At 42.6% G+C, this 20,495-nt stretch overlaps 1 protein-coding gene across 3 annotated transcripts in view; it reads left to right on the forward strand.

Annotated features, from left to right (window-relative positions):
* The window catches only part of IL12RB2 (interleukin 12 receptor subunit beta 2), a 79,794-nt gene that overhangs the window by 57,735 nt on the left and 1,564 nt on the right, over positions 1 to 20,495 (forward strand). Inside the window, exons 10-15 of one of the 3 annotated variants that reach the window (XM_069478048.1) lie at positions 1,227 to 1,427; positions 5,417 to 5,515; positions 5,606 to 5,764; positions 10,415 to 10,552; positions 13,587 to 13,677; positions 16,085 to 16,184. In XM_069478048.1, coding sequence (XP_069334149.1) covers positions 1,227 to 1,427; positions 5,417 to 5,515; positions 5,606 to 5,764; positions 10,415 to 10,552; positions 13,587 to 13,677; positions 16,085 to 16,184 — 788 coding nt within the window. The remainder of the gene's footprint in view (positions 1 to 1,226; positions 1,428 to 5,416; positions 5,516 to 5,605; positions 5,765 to 10,414; positions 10,553 to 13,586; positions 13,678 to 16,084; positions 16,185 to 20,495) is intronic. The other 2 variants (XM_069478050.1, XM_069478049.1) reach the window with 2 other exon arrangements.

The raw sequence follows: 20,495 nt of genomic DNA on the forward strand, positions 1-20,495 counted from the left end.
AAATGTGAAAAGTAAAACTAAAAGCCAATAGGAAAAAATGTAGCCGATGTCTTCATGACCCTAGGAAGGAAAGATTTCATAAACAAGACTTAAAATGCACAAACCATGGATAAATTTATCAACATTAAAGTAGCTGTACATGTGCAACAAGCACCATAAAATTATCAGAGAGTTGACAGACTGGAGTAGGATAGTGCTGAAAACTGATAAGTGACTAATATCTAGAACATAAAAGTTATTTCTGCAAATCAGAGAGAAGATAGGAAACTCAACAGAAAAAAATGAGCAAAGTATATGAATAGGCAGTTTGCAGACAGGGAAAGGCAAATAGCTAGTAATATATGAAGAGACATTCAGCCTCACAAGAAATCAGAAAAACAAAAATAAAACCACAATTAAATACTACTTTACTCATACCAGATTGACAAAAATTAGAAAGTCAGAAAATATCAAGTGTTGGTGGAGAAATGACAACCCTCATGCTTGTATTGTTGGAATGTCACCTGGCTATTTTAGAGATCAATCTGGCAATATTCAGTCAAATAGTATGTAAATTTACTCTATGATCAGCAATTCTATGCATATATATCCAGAAAAGCTCCTGAACAGGCACACAAGAGGACATGCAAGAGCATATTCATTGCATCCTGTGTTTGCTAACAGTTCAAAGGAACCTCCTGCCTGTGACTTAAGACTGAGGAAGGAAAGGATTTAGGCAGCAAGCAGTCCGAAGAAATGAGCTGGATTTACAGTTAGTGGCAGGATGGATATATCCCAGAAACATAATGTTAAGTGAAAAAAAAGTTATAAAAACCATTAGATTTATTTCCCAATACTTTTCATGAAAATTCAACGCACAAGCACAAAGCAACACTAATTTTCAAGGATAGATGTATGTCCAAATAAATATATGGAAGATGGATTAGAAAGATGCATATTATATTCCTTAGAGTAGGCAACTTTGGGGTCACAGGAATGGAAAAAGGTATGGAAGATGAAGGGGAAGATAATCCTACAAATAACACTACACAGGATCTTTGCACAAGCTGATGATTCTAGTTCTCCATGGACTGAGAAGTAGGATGAACTGAAATCTGTGATCCTGAAGTCCATTAAAAAAAAAAAAAAAAAATCAATTCTTCCTGAAACTGCTGGGATGAGCTGTTTTTTAATATCTTTATCTCTCCTCTTTTTTAATTTTGTCCCTTCTCTTTTCCCCTATAAAGGGTTGCTGGCTCCCCGCCAGGTCTCTGCAGACTCAGGGGACATGGACAACATTGTGGTGACCTGGCAGCCTCCCAGGAAAGCTCCCTCTGCTGTTCAGGAGTACGTGGTGGAATGGAGCGAGCTCCGTGCAGGAGGGGACACACAGCCCCCTCTAAACTGGCTGCGGAGTCCCCCCTACAATGTGTCTGCTCTGATTTCAGGTCTCTAATTAGTGAACTTCCTTCTGGAGGGTTACTAAGTTCATAGGTATTTGGGGAAACTGCAGGCAAGAGTCCAGAATCTGCCTTCAATGACAGGTGGCTGCCTGATAAAGGGGCAGCGATGACCTAGAGTCCATCCAGACAGCACCTCAGAATACACCAGTGCAGCCGTAGGCCAACTGGTCAGTGTGATAGGCACTTTTATCTTTGAGAATTCACTTAATTCACAAAACAATCATGTGCTGGTAGAGTCCTTACGCCCTTTATACAGAGGAGGAAACCAGGATGTTCTCCATTCCCAATTCTGCTGCTGATTATTCGGGTAATAGTAAATCCAAAATTATCTATAGTCCTCAGGTTCCTAATTTGTCAGTGGTTAGAGTCAAGTGAGAGAACACATCTGAAAATATATTAAAATGATTGGACAGGACTTAATGTCTATTTTTTTTTTTTTTTTTAGCTACAGCTACTGGAATAGGAAGTTAATGTCATTTTTAAGCATGAGTTCAGCATAGTAGTTAAAGTTTCTGGTTCTGCAACCAGACTACCTGGGTTTGAGTCTCGATGTGATCTAGGGAAAATTATTTAAATTCTCTGTGCCTCCATTTCCTCATCCGAAAAATGGGGATAATATTACCTACCTCAGTGGGTTATTGTGAGGACTAACTGAATTACTATATGGAATACGTTTTAAATAATGTCTTATACATTTTAAGTGCTCAATAATTTAGCTATCATTATTATTAAATGTGATAAAGCTAAGATTTTAATAGATTTTCAAGCTCTAAATCTTATAACATTTCCATACACCACGACAATCATTACAACTGTCTAGGCGGTTATACACACCCTGCTTAAGTTGACAAGATTTATACAAAATGAAATAACAGAAAACACTGTGTGATAATACGTGAGTCCGTCCTTAACTGTGTGCTTCCTTCATAGTCTAGCTGCTCAGACTCCTAATAGGTTAAGTTGTAATCACTACCCTTAAAGAGAATGCTGCTTAGATAACCCAACAAGCATTCAGAGGAAGGTGAGCAAGTCATTGAGAGTCTGGAACTTTTAATCTGGAAACCATTTAGCCTAGGGAAGAGAATTCTAGATGGGGTGGGGGTGGGGTGGCTTGATGGCTGTCCTTGGTTTTGATGTGTACATGGAAAAGGGTGTGGTTCCTTTCTTGCTCTGGAGAGCATGGAAATTATAAGAAGCCAGATGGCAGCTCAATTTTGAGAAAGAACTTTCCTACCTTGGATGGTCTCTAACAGGACAATTGATTACCTCTCAAAGTAGCATTTTCCTTATCCCTAGAGTTTTTGTAATGGGACCAATTTTCCTTCAGGGCTGTTGTGCCCATCAAATCAGAAGAAAGAGTAGATTAAAAAAAACCATTTACCAAACTTTAAGCAGCTATGAAATTGTAAACATTGTAAGCTGTATCAGCATTTACCCCTGTGGGAGAGTTTGAACTATCTGGTCTCTACAGTTGCTTCCTACTAGAAATTCTATAATTTTATGCAAATCCCTTAAAATAGATGGCAAGAAAGAATGTTTTCCATAGTCAGTAAAATAAAATGTTTTCAGGCACTTTAGAAATATTCATTTGAATAAAATCAATATACTAATGATAACTTTATTGATTAAAGTTGTTCTGCTTAGAAACACTTGGTTAGCTATTAGTTTATATTGATATTACAGTCTGGATATACACACTTAAAAATTAAGTAATTCACACTAATGATAACTTCAAAATGGCCCTCTCCAATCAGTAAAATCACTCATTGTCATTTGATCCTCACCAGCCTTTCCCCAGAGTCTGGCTGGGGCAGAGGTGAGTGTTTGGAGTGGGCCGGAATACAGCCTGGCTCCTGGCTTATAGGTTGGTGGAGCCTAGACTTGGGACCAGTTCTGTCCTGTCTGGGTGAAAACACTTCTGACCATACAGAGCCACTCCTTTTACAAATATGTAACATCGTGGTGTCTAGAAAACTTTCCCTGCTGCCTGGACTAACAAGGGCTCCTCTTCTGCATGCTACCATCTCACTGCCTCCAGGATTACTCCTTATTACTGATCGCTTAATGTTTGCCTTCTCCCACACTTGAGAGGTGAAATTAGCTTTCTGCAGAAAAACCACCTAAGAGATGGTTGATAAACGTGGAGACAGGGACTGTGCCCAAGGGTGCCAGGTTTGCATGTATCTACAGGAGTGGTGGGAAATGAGCCTGGAAATTGGGGCCAGACTCTACAAAGGAAATGAAAGTCTCAGGAGTGTGGGTTTCACCCATGGAAGGTTTTGAGGTGGGGAGCAGACATTGTTAGGGAGCCTTCGTACAGGAATTAGCCAGTAAAACAGGAGTCTTCAGGTCAGAACCAGGAAACAGGCTCGCTAGGAAGGCTTTACTCGAGCTGGAAAGGGAAATGTCAGCTGAATTATGGGGCCACCTTGTCTTCCCCCCTCCATTCACAAGAAGAAACCCACAGCTTCTGATGTAGCAGTTCCCAAGGCCTCTGCCTGAACTCACATTTTGCGTGGCAGAATGCAATGGAACTATTTGCCTAATGTGCTCATCTGGAACTCCCACGCCTCCAGTGGCACAGTGGTTGGTTGGCCCCTCCCGTGCTTTGGGACAGAACAGCCAGGCAGTGGGAGCCAAAAGCTACTCACAGGCCCCTCCCAAGTGAAGTACGATTTCATATTCCATGTTGCACTTTGGGCTTCTGGGTCTCAATGCCACCCATGAGGAATCTTTGGATGACAAGACTAAGCTGTGTCCTTTTCTCTGTTTCACTTGGTTCATGAACTCAAATTGGAATTCACCCATGGCATGTGTTTTGATCTCGTCATGGTCTCTTCTGACAGCACTGGTTGCACAACTGAGTTTTATGCGCTGCCTACTTGCTAGAATATTTAAGGGGCGATGGGTTTTCATATAAAACACACACATTTAGTAAATTATTCTATGATATAAAATTCTTCTTCCTGAAAAAAGAAAACGCTAAACCCTCATCAATTGTCAGTGTAGGGGACCCTGGCTAGCCTTCAGCTGGGCATTAAACAGTATTGTAGAGAGTCCTAACTTTGGCCACCTGATACTATGGTTAATTAGTAGGGGTTCTCTCTCTTTTTCCTTTAAATTTTAATTTGGAATTTAAAGATATATCATGGGCAGTATCCATGAGAGGGTCCTTTTCTTCACAGGCAGTAGAAATCTGAGATTCTTAGAAATAAGTTTTGTCAGGGAAGAAGGACTTGCCAGTAAGTTTCATGACTGATAGAAAATTGCAAAGTGTGGCACTTTAAAAGCTAGAAAGGAGCATTAACATTCCCAGGTACCTTCCAAATCTTCCAAGCTATGAAGCAACTAAGATCTCGCTGGAACACTAGAGGGGGAGGAGGGGAACAAGGAGTCAGATTACACCCAGAGGCCCTGGTTAGTCATGCCCGGGTGTGTCATCTGCCCTATCAGATCCTGATAAGCATCATGGAATCAGAAAAGTATTGCTGCAAAATTCCAGCCTCACTTTCTTGTAAACAGCAAATGATTTATTTGTAGAAGTCAAAGTATTTTTTTTGAAGGCAGGTTTTTTGTTTTTGTTTTGTTTTTCCAAAAGCAGTCTGTGTGCATGTGTTGGTGTGGTCATAGTATTTAAAGCCTTTTTTGGAATTTGAATAGGTTTTATCTCCTTCTTAATCACCATGACCTTGTTTGTTTATATGGAAAGAAACTTAGGTTGGTTGATTGGTTGATCTCATATGTGGAAGTTGGGAACAGTGACTTCCAGAAGCCGTGTCATGGCAAATAGGATGCTGAGAATTTGTGACATAGGTCATCCCTTTACCCTCAGTTCAGACTGTGCTTGAACCATCTTCCAACTAAGAAAAGGCAAGAAAAACCTTGGATACATCTGTATCAGAGATTAAAATGGCTCCCTGTAGTGACTCACTGATGATGGCACACCTGTTATAAGAACTTTCTTTTCCTTGCAGAGAACATAAAGCCCTACATCTGTTATGAAATCCGTGTGTATGCACTGTCAGGGGATCAAGGAGGATGCAGCTCCATCCTGGGTAACTCCAAGCACAAGGGTGAGTCTTGGGACCTTTAGCAAAATTTTGCTTTAGTTTAATGGTGTGGATTTGAAGGGTGACAGAAGCCACCTGTGTTCTACTTTACAGCACCACTGAGTGCCCCCCACATTAATGCCATCACAGAGGAAAAGAGGAGTGTTTTAATTTCATGGAACAGCATTCCAGCCCAGGAGCAGATGGGCTGCATCCTCAGTTACAGGATATACTGGAAAGAACGGGACTCCAATTCCAAACCTCAGCTCTGTGGTACGTGTGAGAACCAAATGCAATGGGGCCTTCTTGTTTGGATGTCAGGAAAACACAGGCCAGTGTATGTGTATATCTACACGTTCGTGCTGGCACCATGCCTGGCACTTAGTAAGTACTCAATAAATATTTGTGAAAGTAATTGAATGAAGAAATATAAAAGACATTTAAACACACACATGAAGTATTGAATATGTGTTATGTGCCAAGCAAATTGCTAAGGATACAGAGATGAAATAAATGGACTAGCTGTCAAGGTGCTTATACCTATGGAGAGACAGCATTTCCGAAAGCAATGAAGGCCTTCAATACTGTATAAACCCTAGAGGTTCACAAGGAATGCATTTGGACAACTTTTAAATACCCCCATTGGCAATTACCATCATAGCATATTATCTTCTCCTTAAAATGGACAAAATAAAATACAGTTTAAGTAACCCTTTATGACCCGTAATCATTCTATAACTGTAAAACGAAAGCAATTAGAATAAACTCTGGCTAGAGCATTGTCTCAGATGATTTCACGGACCTCTCATTTGTGCAGCAACTCCAAGTCACTTGCCAGATTTGGTGTTCCAATCTTTGATTTATTCAGAGCTTTTGTTTTTCTTGAACTTCTCTTCACTTTGTAAGCAGCTGGCCTTCTTTCAGGAGCACTTATCATAAATAAGGAACATTTTCATTCCTTTATGAGAGTTATTAAGTCCAAGAATAATAGAACAAAGCCACCCTGAGATGTAGCTGCCAGAGAGCCGCCTGCAGGGGTAATTTTTACCCAGGAAGCTTTAAGAGTTGGTAATCTCTCTTGACCTTAGGAGATTTGCAGTATGACTTTAAAAGCTAGTTAGTTTTTTATTATATAAATAATACTTGCACATGATAAAAACATTCAAATAGTTTAGAAAGATATAAAATGAAAATTCTCCCTTCCTTCACGGTTAGGCTGTTAGCAATTCCTTGTGTGTTCTTCCAGGGAAAAAAAAAAAAAATTAATCCCATATACAAGAATCTATTTAAGATTTTTTTCTATGATCGAAACATTGCTGTTACCTCTCAACAACACCTACTGGAGAGCTTTCCACATAAGTCCATGTGAATTTGCCTCATTCTTTTTTATCAGCTCCATAGTATTCTATTATAAGGCCCGATGATCATTTGTTTAATCCACTCTTGATAAACAGAATGTATCACTGAACAGAACTGCTTCCCCCGGGCCTGTCAGGGTAAGTCTGAAATGCACCCCAAGAGGTGAGGAATCAATTGACCTCCTCTTGGGCCATTTGAAACGCTTCATGTGAAATTTGCCCCTCAAATGATTCTCCTTTTAGCGGCGTTTAAACTGAGATGCCTGTTTACAGCCAAATGGATCAACACAGTCAGTGAGTTCTTGAAGCTTCTCCTGTAGATGTTGAAGAAAATACCTACCTTCCATGGACACAAATCTGATGACTCTAAAGCCCATGTGAGGGTATTTTTAAGATGAGTTAAAAGGCAAGAAAGAGCACAGATTTACAGTCCTATTTTATGCCAGTTTAGATTAAATTTTGTTTAATTTGGTAAATACTTGATGAGTAAGACCCGTTCCCTATCTTCAGAGAGCTCCTAGCTATGGATGGAGACAGAAAAGTACACAAAAGTGATGCAACTGCTACGATCAAAGACTGACAACTGCCCATCACATTGGCGGCCAGAAATCATAGGCGAATTCACAAGGGCAGTTTCTAGAGCGTGGTAGGAGGTAGCAGGTAGAGGAGGAGGGAGAAGGACACCAGGAGAGAAAGCCCTCATGGCAGGGAAGAAGGGGCCCCACCTTACTTGTGTTTTGGCGCCACTGACCAGGCAGCAGTACTAAGGGCACATGCCGAGTGCAGCAGGAGCAAAACATGTAGGGCACTCAGCCCTCCCCTGGCGGGACAGGCGAGGTGTAGAGCCAGGATGGGACCTGGGCATCTGCATCAGAGTGAATTCCATGGGTGGTTCTGGTGCACAACCACCCCTCCAGAAGCTTGGCTATGTTGCCGTGTTGCACGGATGGACCAGTGGCTAGCACACTTCTCTGCTGGAGGACACATCATACTTTGTTACTACCTGTTGTCTTTGCCAACAGACTCTAAGCATCATGAGAGCAGAAGCCATAGCAATTGCTCGCCATTGTCTCCCCTGCATTTAGAATGCAGCCAAGCATGTGGCAGGTGCTTATAAAAGCAAATGGGTAAACACTGCCCTTGCCTTTGTTAAGCCCAGTATAGATCATTAGGTAAAAACTCATTTCCAGTAACAATGCAACTATTTTGCCTGGCACCACCTGGCCTTCCTACCTACAGCCTCTCAGATGATTGGCAACAATCACATTTTCCTAAACTGGTGTCCTTATCTTTTAACCACTCTGCGTCTAAAGTTTCAGACCACCAAGGATTGAATGGCCTCCTTTATCTCTGCCAGAGATCACGGCCCAGAGGCAGCAGGACCAGTATTTCCTGCTGGACGTCTTGACTTCTTTCTCCTATTACACAACTCAGCCTATTTTGCCAACCAAACTGCTGACAACATCCTCCTCACTGCTTCGCCCATAGAGCTTCTATTTTTGCTCTTCAAATATACGTGTGTGTGCGTATAAACTTTATCGGCCCAGCGAACCATACAAATCCCTTACCTCTGTTCCAACATCTCATTTCACTTCCAGAGCGAAGGATGCCCTCACTCAGTTGCATAGTTACTCCCTGATGCTCGCTGATGTTTTGCTGCAGCAAGATGAGCAGAAGGCCTCTCTAAATTAATTTTTTAATCCCCTGCCTTAGGAAAAGGAAAAGGGCTTTTTGAGCTCAATCATATAGCTTAAGTCTGTGCAAGCAATTTCACCAGGCTAGGGTAGATTTGGGGATTTTCCACAAGGACTTTTCTCAACAGAATGTAAAATACAGAAATTGCTCTGATATCACAGCTATTAAATTATCTGCTCAGGCCTCAGCCACTTTGGGTGGACTGGAGGTTATGTTACAGGGCTCCGTCTTGCTAATTACCCATAAAGGGATAGTGTTAAGGGATCTCTTTTCTCCAGTAGATAGTAAACTCTTTGAGGCAGATTCTGTGCCTTTGTGTTGTCAATGCCTCGTCCAATGTAGGCGCTCAGTAAATATTTGTGACTTTTGAAATGAATTCAGCAGGCAGGACATCATCTGACTTTCCCTGGAGTTGGTGAGCCAGAATATGATGTGGAGACACAACGTGCTGAGTTTTAGTTTCCCCTTTGAGCAGCAGCACAGGTGAGGTCAACTCCATGAGCTGGCAGGTGCTGACCTTGACTTTACAGTCCTCCCCAGCTCTGGAGAGGTCACTCCAAAACCCACACCCAGCAGGTCACTGGAGGAGAAGATTGCCTATTTACTAACATCCATCGACACTCATGTTTCTCAGAGGAGAAAAACAGCATCAGTACATTGCTCAAAAAACAAAATCTTCCCTACAGAGAAAACTGCAGGAGTGTTGAGAGCATAAGGAATTGATAATCTAGGCTTCTGCCTGCCAAATAAGTCTAAGTACCATTGCTCTACTTTTTAATGATTTTATGTCAAATTGAAGCAGATCATCATATGAAGCCCTATAAGCTTGAGACCCAGAGCCTATGAAAAAAAAGTGCAGAAGCCAGGCATGGTGGCTCACACCTGTAATCCTAGCACTCTGGGAGATTGAGGCGAGAGGATCATTTGAGCTCAGGAGTTCGAAACCAGCCTGAGCAAGAGCGAGACCCCGTCTCTACTAAAAAACTAGAAAGAAATTATCTGGACAACTAAAAATATATAGAAAAAATTAGCCAGGCATGGTGGCACATGCCTATAGTCCCAGCTACTCGGGAGGTTGAGGCAGAAGGATTGCTTGAGCCCAGGAGTTTGAGGTTGCTGTGAGCTAGGCTGATGCCACGGCACTCTAGCCCGGGCAACAGAATGAGACTCTGTCGCAAAAAAAAAAAAAAAGAAAAAGAAAAAGAAAAGAAAAGAAAAGAAAAGAAAAAAAGTGCAGAATCTTAACTCTAAAAATCTTAAGCGTTCCCAGGAGTTTGAGGTTGCTGTGAGCTAGACTGATGCCACGGCACTCACTCTAGCCCGGGCAACAGAGTGAGACTCTGTCTCAAAAAAAATAAATAAATAAATAAAAATCTTAAGCGAATGTCTATTTCATCAATCAAAAAACTTAGCTTTCTTAAAAATTCCATTACCCTGAAAACAATTTGTACATCTCATTTTCTACTCAAGAATTCCCCAATATACCTGATAAATACTGGAAACAATATAGTCATAGGAAATAAAAGGAGTTACTATGGCTAAATAATTTCAAAATCAAGATGACAAAAATTCCTTCAAAAGATTTTGCCACAGAAAAAACATTTAATTTGTTTGATATGATATGAAGTGAGACCTCCATAATAACAGTGTCTAGGGCCTATTAAAGTATTAAGTGCTGAGGAATTAGGACTATTTTCAAACAGCAAAGTGCTTTTTTCTTTCAAATTAGATGAAGCATTAAAGAGTAAAAATGATTCAGGCATATATAAGAAGCTATAAAAAAAAGTAAAAATGAGTAAAAGCCCACATTCAATCATTTCCTTTAATACATGCCTTTCTTCCTTTATCTTTTTTTTTTTTTTTTTTTCAGAAATTCCCTATAGAGTCTCCCAAAATTCACATCCAATAAACAGCCTGCAGCCCAGGGTGACATATGTCCTGTGGATGACAGCTCTGACAGCTGCTGGTGAGAGTTCCCAAGGCAATGAGAGGGAATTTTGTCTGCAAGGTGAGAGACAACTTTGAAGATGGTATGTCTACCCTTAATTCTTAACACAGGCATGCATTCCCACTACCACTGGCATGGAGATTATCATATGTTCTTTAATTTACTAATTACTTTCTTGCTGTCACATTTTTGCCCTTGCTCTTTCCTCTAACTGGAGTACCCTACCACGCTGGTGTCTGCTTGGAGACAGTGTCTACTCATGTTTCACAATTCAGCAAAAATATTTCCTCTTCCAGGAAGCCTTCCCAAATGCACCTCCATATTCCTTCCATGATGCACTGCATTTGACCCTTACTCAAAACTCTGAATCCAGGCTGGGTGTGGTGGCTCACGCCTGTAATCCTAGTATTTTAGGAGGCCAAGGTGGGAGGATCACTTGAAGACAGGAGTTCAAGACCAGTCTGAGTGAGAGCAAGACCCCATCTCTACAAAAAATAGAAAAATTAGCTGGATGTGGTGGCACGTGCCTATAGTCCCAGCCACTTGGGAGGCTGAGGCAGGGGAATTGCTTGAGCCCAGGAGTTTGAGGTTGCAGTGAGCCATGATAATGCCACAACACTCCAGCCCGAGTGACAGAGTGAGACCCTGTCTCAAAAACAAACAAACAAAAAAAAAAAAAAAACCGAACAAACAAAAACTCTGAATCTGGTAGGCAGGGACTGATAACTGTTATCTCTATCTTGAAGGCCTTGAATGGTGCCCAGTACACAGTACTTGCTCACTAAATATCTGTTCAATGAGTGAAGAGAATTATATAAACAATAGCAGTAGCAGCTATTGCATATCAGGTAGTTTTATGCAACAGTCATTCTGATAAACACTTTGTTGGGACTGCTGTAGCAAAGTACCACAAACAGAGTGGCTTAACCAACAGAAATTTATTCTCTCACAGTTGTAGGGTCTAGAAGCCCAAGATAGAGGTGTCAGAAGGGGTTGTTCCTTCTGGGGACTATGAGGGAGAATCTACTCTAGGCCTTTCTTCCAGCGTCTGGAAGTTTGCAGACAGTCATTGATGTTCCCTGGCTTCTAGATCTCTGCCTCCCTCCGACATTCTCTGTGTGTCCAAATTTTCTCCTTTTTATAAGGACACCAGTCACATTGGAATCGGAGCTCACCCTACACCAGTGTGACCTCATCTTAACTGATTATATGCTCAATGACCCTATTTTCAAATGAGGTCACATTCTAAGGCATTGGGGTTTAGGACTTCAACGTATGGATTTGCGGGGCACACAATTCAACCTATAACACATACTTTTGCTAATTTCTCCTTCAAAAATTACATGGCCCATACTACTAGGCACTCAGTATGAAACGAATAAAAGGTGAGGGATTTTTTTGCCTTTTTACAAGTGAAGGAACTAAGGCACAGAAAGATTACCCAAGGTCACGGAGGTGTTAAGTGACAGAACTACAAATCAAACTCAGATTTGGTTTCTCAAATTAAGTTACATTTGAGTTTAGGAGTAAGTGACCCAGATAACGTGGGCTTCCCTTCACCGACTAAGTTACGCTGTTCTGTTCTGGCAGTGTTCATTGGCATCTGCTCTCAGTGTAAATCAAGCTGTCCTCATTTTGTGGTTCGGAGCATCCAGTTGATCATGCAGGGCTTCGTTGTTCTATGCCACTGGGAAAGTCGACAAGCCCTTTTCCCATGTCCCCAGCACGCCCGTGAAACTTAACTTGTGAGCAATTAAGATGGATTAAGGACTCAGCAGCTTTCTCCTGGTGCTACTCCAAACGTGTCTCATCCGCCCAGGAAAGAAGGCAGATCCTGAAGAAATGTCAGATTCCACTGATTGTGTGGGGTAGAAAAAAGGTTGCCTCCGTGAATTCCCCCATTCAGCCCTGTAGACACACCCCTCACGGGGCCTAACAGGTCTCTGGCCTCTAATTCCTCCTGCTCACGGTCCCTCCCAGCCCGTCCTTCACTCAGTCAGAAGAATCTTTCTGCAAGCCCCCAGATGCTGACATTCCATCTCTTGTTGTAACTCATCAGTAGTTTCTTAAGGGCCTTCAAGCTAGAATTCAGACTGCAGGATCCTCTTACCCACCTAGCTTTATGCTTTGCCACACATCTCAGCAGACTACCTGCAGCTGCCTGAAAGTACTAGCTGTTCCTTCTTTCCATGGCTGTGCGACATTCTCTTTGTCTGGTCTGGTCTTCCTTGTCCACTTAGCTGACTCCTATTGATCCTCCAACTCTAAACTTTTGACATCATGCCTTTTGCAAAACCTTCCTCGGCTACTACTGAGGCAGTTTCCCATGCTGTTCTCTGCGACACTGACTATATGCTTTGGCCATGCCCCTGTCTTCACACATATGCCATGGCATTGTGGTTATTGCTCACACGTTCACATATCCGTCTCCTGGACTACACTCATGACCTCTTTAGACAACAGAGCCTATGTCTTAGTCATCTTCATATCCCAGCTCCTAATAGAACCTGGTGCATGGTCAGTACTCAGTGAATGTTGGATGAATTATTGAACAATTCCAACAGGCAGTGAAATGCTGTAGTTCTTTTCATGGGAAAGAATAGGCACAAATTCAAAGCTGGATAGAGGGCATATCCCATAGTTTAGTAAAATTAATAGCTATATATTCAAGAAGCTATATTCAGACACATTGCCCTATGCTTTAAATACATCATCTCTAACCTTCGTAACCGCCCGCAAGGTAGACGTCATCATTCTCATTTTATAGATCAAGAAACTGAGGTCCATAGATCACATATCTATTAGTAGCATAGCTGGGACTAGAACTCAGGGCTCCCAGTCACCAGGGTGCTTTATATTCCATACCTCCTTTCTTCTGCCCCTGTGAGAGGCAGGGCTGGTGCTCTTCTTAGAGCCATAGAATCAGCCCCTTAGGGCGCCTGGTCCCTCACTGAATGGACAAAAACGCACTGGCCTTGTTCCTGAGCCCAGCTGCCCAGGAGCTGTGGGTAGGACCCAGAGCGTTCACCCAGCAGTCAGTGTATTGAAATGTTCCCTGAAGATAACTCAGTCACATGATTTACTAACTTTTCAGGTAAAGCCAATTGGAAGGTGTTTGTGGCACCGAGCATTTGCATTGCTATCATCACGGTGGGCATTTTCTCAATGCGTTACTTCCGGCAAAAGTGAGTTGGTTACACCTTTCAGTTTGGTGAATGTATTTTTTTTTTTTTAATTATAATAGCTGTTGCTGCTATGGGTCAGGGAAATGCATGCTCTCATACATTGCTGGTGGCAGACTAAACGTATTCAACCTTATTGAGTGACAGTATGTGTCAAATTTTTTAAAATATACCTCTGGACCTAATAATTCCTAACTAGAAACTTATTCTAAGTATGTCATAGATGTCTGCACATATTCAGTGGAAAACATGTTCACTGAAATACTGTTCACAAAAGAAAAATATTTGAAACAGCTTAAATGCCCCATGATAAGGAATTGATTAACTAAATCAAAATATATCTTATACTATATTATGCATCCATTAAAGATGATGTAGAAAATTAAATGATATTTGCTATATTATGTTTAAAAAGCATGTTACAAAACAATATGTACTTTCATTTCTTAAAAATAGTGCATACACACATACATATGCAAGCATTATCAGCATTACATTTGGTGATATTAATATAAAAGGCAAAATGACTTAAACTAGCTAACAGTTTCTCACTCAGGTAAAGGGCTGGTGTAGTAGCTCCATAGTTATCAGGGACTGAGGCTTCGTCTATGTTTATGCTCCACTGTCCCGACATTAGCTTCCATCCTCAAGTTCACCTCAAGTTCACCGACGGCTGTAGGAGCTATTGCCATCATGCCCGCATTCTACCACTACAGGAAGAAAGAAGAAAGGTGCCCACACTTCCCTTTTAAGGAGCCATCAATAAGTCACACGTGCCACCTTTGATAACATCTCACTGGTCAGAAATTGCTGAAGTAAGGGAGGCTTAAAATTGTGGTCTTTTAGCCAAGTTCATGGTCATTCCAGTAAATCAGGGTCCTCTTCCTAAGAAAGAGGGGAAAATGGATATTAGATGGCAGTTCCTCCTGTGCCCCAAGGATGTATACCACAATATTAATGTGTTTATACGGATAGAATCATAGGTGATTTTAGGTTTTTTTAAACTATTATTTCCTAAAATTTTCTTACTAAATTTGTATTATTTTGTAAAGAAAAAAATTTTAATGAGTTAGTTATTCCATACAAAGCTTTCTTCAGATGCTGTGCAAAGGAATAGAAAAGATTAAAATAAAATTAGCTCAAAGTCATTCTATTAGCCATTGAACTTGTCTAGCAGGTTTTACATTCATTGAAGATCCAATGTGTGATAGATACTTCAAAGCAAAGCTCGCTGTCTAGGTAGACTTTGAAAAAGTTTAATTCAAAAAGAGTCAACTAGGATCACGTGTATCCTCTTCATGGACATAGTGAGGATCAGTTAGGGTGAGGGCTAAGCTGCTGTTTAAAAATAAATAATAAGGACCCAAAATACAGTGGCTTAAATGAAATAGTTGCTTTCTCTCCTGTATAATAGTACTGAGGGCGGCATCCAGGTTGGTGGGCGGTTCTGCTCCACACAGTCATTTGGGAACCCAGTTTTCTTCCATCTTCTTGGCCTGCCATCCCTGGGACACTGCCCTCGTCCACGTGATCTGTGCTAAATCACAGACACCTCGCTCACATGTCCCTGGAGAAGAGCTAGTCACATGGCTGCATCTCTTACTTCAAAATGTTTAGACAAGTTGTAGAAGCACACTTTTCTGATAAAACATCAAAGCTTATCAAAGCCAAGTCATTAAAAATGTTTCATACTGGTCTTGGACTTCTAAAACATAATCAAAATATTTCAGTGACATGCATTTATAAGAAACATTTTTAGGGATTTTTCTTGCTTTTACATCATAAAAGATCTATACTTCCTTGGATCACCAAATACAACCACGGTTAACAGTGCAGATATTTTCCTATGATACTTTTTCTTGGCATTTTTTTCATGGTTATATTCAGGCTATTTATACCATTTTGAATCTTCTTTGGTTTTGGGGTTTTTTTGTTTTTTTTTTTTTTGTTGTTGTTGTTTTTACTTTTAGCTTAATAATGTACATGTCATTATGAGCTCTTTGTAAATATTCTAATTAGCTAAATAGTAAGAGTAGGGACCATGTCTTCTTGTTTGCTGTTCTTTCCCCAGCGTGTAGCATTGTGCTGGTCACATATTAGGGGGTCAATTAATATCTGTTGAATGAATGCATGGCTAGATAGTGACAGACTGCTAAACATTACGCTGAGCAAACGTCCCATGGTTTATTTAGTAAAGCCCAAGTGGCTGCATCTTAACTGTTTATCATCAATCCAAACTTCACAGAAAACTACTCCAGCCTTGGATGATGCATCATCTTTGCTTTCAGTGTTTATATTTTACTTATTTGCATAGAAAAGCCACCCCTCACTGAAATCACTGCACCAAGAATCTGTGCTGCCATGCACTGTGTGCACACTTAACCAAATGTCACTCTTTTCTTATCTACAGGGTGTTTGTTCTCCTTTTAGCCCTCAGACCTCAGTGGTGTAGCAAAGAAATTCCAGACCCAGCAAATAGCACTTGGGCCAAGAAATACCCCATTGTGGAGGTAAGGGATAACGCCTTTGTGTCAGCTGAGGGGGTTCTAGTGGTCACATCTAAGTTCTCTACCGCAGTTACGAGGAAGCCTGGGCGCTGAGTTCCTGCGGGTGAGCGGAAGGCGTTCACGCTGAGTTACACTGAGTCATCACGCTCACTTTCTTCCTGGACTCAAGAGCAACCGATGCACAGGAATCTTCTGAAGCTTGTAACCAACAGACTAAAAGGCCCGTAGCTTTTTGTTCCTCAGTATGCCTTCCATTCTCTTCCTCGCCTCGACTTACTTCAAAAGGAATAAGAAAGCACGTATTTTTGCCATTTGCTGAGCACTAGCCTGAGCACTGACTCATCTAAAATTCAAGAGAATTGAAGCTTTTGACTTTCCTGTCTGAGCACAGAACAGATAAATAGAACCCACACTGCCTTGGTTTGGGCAGGAAGCCAGTACGTCATTCCATTGTGCAAAGAAAAGGTTTTAAAGAAGGAAAGGTTGCTCAGCTGACAGATGAGAGCGCCGAGAGTAGAGGAAGTGAAGGGAGCTGCCACTGTCCAGGAAAAGCAGACAAGGACAGCTCACAGTGGGTGGGACGGCCCTCCCTGGTGGAGGGTCTAGAGGTGACGGCATCTGAATGTGGAGCAAGGCTGTATCTAAGGGGAGAACAGGGGAGGGAAGTGATGCCAACATTCCTCCCGTCGCCTGGGGCTTTCTCAGGCCGTGTATCCCTTCTACTCCAAGCTTCTCCTCTTCACCTACCCAGTGTGTGCTGTCATCCACACCCCTCCTTGGATTAAAGCCAGTGGTCCCGGCCTCTGCTCAGGGAGAGAGCCGATCCCAGCCACGTCTGCCTTGGGAATTTAAGTCACTACCGTTTAGTGCCTTTGGAATCAGGCCTGGAGGCCACCCCTGCTTCTGCCACTTAGTATGTGTGTGACTCTTGGACAACTTGCCCAACTATCAGAGTCTTAGTCTCATCCTCTGTAAAACAGGAATTGACGATACTTCCCTTATATACTGTTGTGAGGCTGAAATAGACGCCATGTAAACCATGTGGGCCAAACAAGACAAAGATTGTTCACTTTCTTCCCAGGAAGACCCATACTTTAAGTCTCCTCTGAGACTGTTAAGTTACAATAACAAGAATAGTGATAACAGCAGTATATGCATATATATTAATATATAATATGTTATATAGTCATTATTATATTTTACATATATTACTTTCTATGTACCAGGCACTTGTAAAAACATTTTCATACATTAACATTCAATCCATACAACAATTTTATGTGGTTGTACTATTATTATCCTCATTTTTCAGATGAGGAAACTGAGGCACAGAGGACTAAGTAACTTGCCCAGCATTAGTCAGCAGCTAACAAATGGTCAGTCCTGGATTCCTATCCAAGCAGGATGTGCTGTCCAGCATTGTGCTATACATTCTAAAAGATCTTTAAGCACAGGGTGAGGGGAGTATTTGTAGCAGTCTACACCTCTGAGCTGAACAGACTCAGACTAAGAGGGGTGTTCGCCCACCAGGCCCTCACACGGTGACAATATTGTGCTGATCTATGGGAACACACTCGACAAGCCGTGAGGCCTTCTAAGGATGCCACTGCCACCGTTAAAGGGGATTCAAGTACCAGGCGTGAACCCGCTGAGCTTTCAGGTGTCTTCCAGTGCTGAGATTCCACAGTCCCATGTCCTAAAAGCTTGAAATAGCACCGCTGGAGGCAGCTCTGGGTCAGTCACAGTCACCTGGGTTACAAGCTGGTAGCTTTGGCATCATTGGCTCTATCTGCCTCTGCTTAGGGGTTACAGAGGCAGACAGAGCCATGGCAGGGGCTGTAAAAAGCCCAGGGGCGATGCTGAGAAAGGGTTAGAGAAAGCAAGACAGGAAGGAGGTAACAAATTGGCACATGCCCAGGGTTACATAGCGTAAGTGTGGTCACTGCAGCATTATAAACAGAAGCAAAAACTTGGGCATAATGTAAAGGTCCACTTGGGGGGCAGGTTAAACATTTTGGATACATCCATACAACAAGATCTGACACAACTACTAAAAAGCATATGAGATAGATACTGTTTGTGCCTAAAGAGCTCCAAGGTATTTAAAAATGAAAAAGGTAAAGTTTATAACGATTGTCTAAAGGTAAGTCTCATTTGTATAAAAAGGAGGGAAATTTTATACACGTCTGTATCTCTGCAGCATGTGCAGAGATATCGTGGAAGCCTTCCACGATATATATGAAACCCCCTCTGGGGAGGAGGTTGGGAGTATGAGGGCCACTTAATTTTTATTACATATTAACTTTTAAAATTTTTAAAGAAAGCTATGTGCATATATATATTATTTTTTTTGCAAAAATAACCAGTGAATTAGAAAATCTTAAAAATTAAGCAGCTTAAATAGGGCCTCCAAGACGGTGGCCTTTGAGGCAGCCTCAGAGGCTTAACCCTTGAAGCGGGTAGACTGTTTTTAGAGAACCAAACTGCTCTCCTGGTGCTAGGCTGAGGCAGACAACAGAAACACCATCATCTCTCTTTCCACTTCAGCAAATATGCTTTGAGCTCTCGGACCTTACCTCCCCCTACCATTTCTTAAGTTGTGGCTGAAAAACCAGGTGCCTTAAAGCTCCGTAGGGAAAGGTCGAGTCATGAAGGGGATCACTGGAATGTTATCCAGCTTGTAAAAGCTTAAAATAGTGTCCGTGGGGCTTCTGAGCCATCCATGGTTTAAGAGGCTTTCCCCCAGGACTTGTTAGCCAGACGGCCTGCTTTGCACAAGCTCCGAGAAGCAGCCTCTCTCAGTCTAGCCGAAGCGTTCACGACCACAGAGCGAACACCTCGCCTTGTGAAAGCAGCGAGCCGTTTCCGCGTCCCGTGTACTCTCCCCCATCTGCAGCAGCAGCGCTCTGGCAGCTCTGCTTCCCGGAGCTGCCAGCTGCGTTCCAAGCCAGACCAACGTGCCAGGGCCAGTTTGGGTAGTGATCAGAAAGGAGCAGACTCCCCAAAGACACACACACACACACACACACCCCCTCTGGGCTCGGCAGGGCCCTTCGCAGAAATCTGTCCCCACACAGTGCTATTGTTCACTTTTTTGACACTTGCCATGCCCAAGGCAAGGGAGGGGACATCAGAGGTAGATCCAGACCAAACCCCCTCTTGCACAACTTGTCATTTGACAAATGAGAGAACTGAAGCCCAGAGAGGTTGGCTGCGTTTTCACGGGTCACAGAACGTCAGAGCTGGGACTAGTCCCCAGGGTTTGTCTTGTCCCAAGGCTATTTTGTATCATCCCACTCCTCCCTTAAGACATGGTCCTTGCGTGCAGATGGCTTACAGACATATGAAAAAAGTCTTAGTCCAAAGCATCACGTGCCACGGACCCGATGGGTGGTTTCTTCGCTATGTTTGGAGTCCAGGGGAAGGAACAGTCACGAGGGGCTTAATGGAAGGGGGAGACATCACGCAGGAGATGGAGGAGCAGACAGGGTGGAGGCTGGCGGTGGGAGTGAAAGTGTTGGTGGCACTGGGAGGAATTTAATGTCTAGTAAGACTGGGACCATGGCTGAAAACGCAGCTTCTGAAGGGAAACACGGAGAGGTGGAGGAAGGGCGGGAACTCGACGGCCAGGCCGAGGTGGGGCTCGTCGCTGGACATGCCAGCCCCAGTCGGCACAGGCTCTGGAGCTCTGCTTTAGACAGATCGGGCATCGGGTGTAACACAGTTTCTAGGGGGTGAGGAGAGCCCCGTTAAAGCCTAGCAAAAGTGTTACTAAAGTGCCAAGGACTTGGCCTGGGGAATGGGCAGTAAGTCTGGAAAGGAAAGAGATAAGAACATTGAAACGCTGGCAGACACAGGATGCTGAGAAAGAGAGAGTAAGAGGGAGAAGTAACTAAGTCACGAAAGTGTAAGCTAATTCCAACAAACAAAATTAGCTGAAGGGAAAAGGGGATGAAAAATTCCTTCAAGAAAGTTATTCTAGAATGTTCTTTCTTAAAAGCAGATCTGACAGGAATATTACCCTGCCTGGAAACTTCCAGTAGTTCTCTCAAACCCCAGACCCCTTGGAATCCCATGGAAGGCCTTCGTGGTGGGACCCCTTCCTATTTCTGAAGCTTCAGTTTGTCAGTGATAAGAAATAACCAGCAGTTTCCAGAATACACCAGTCCTCCTTGGCCACCTCCTGCCCTCCTGGAAAACACCACAGTCTCTCAGGGTTCAGCTCTAGTGTCACCTTGTCACCTGTGTAGTGTGACCCTAAAGTCTTCCCCACCTCCATCCCCAGAGGCAAGCCCAGCCTTTCCTTTGCACCCC

This window comes from Eulemur rufifrons, chromosome 8 (assembly GCF_041146395.1).
Source record: "Eulemur rufifrons isolate Redbay chromosome 8, OSU_ERuf_1, whole genome shotgun sequence".
Classification (NCBI taxonomy): Eukaryota; Metazoa; Chordata; class Mammalia; order Primates; family Lemuridae; genus Eulemur; species Eulemur rufifrons.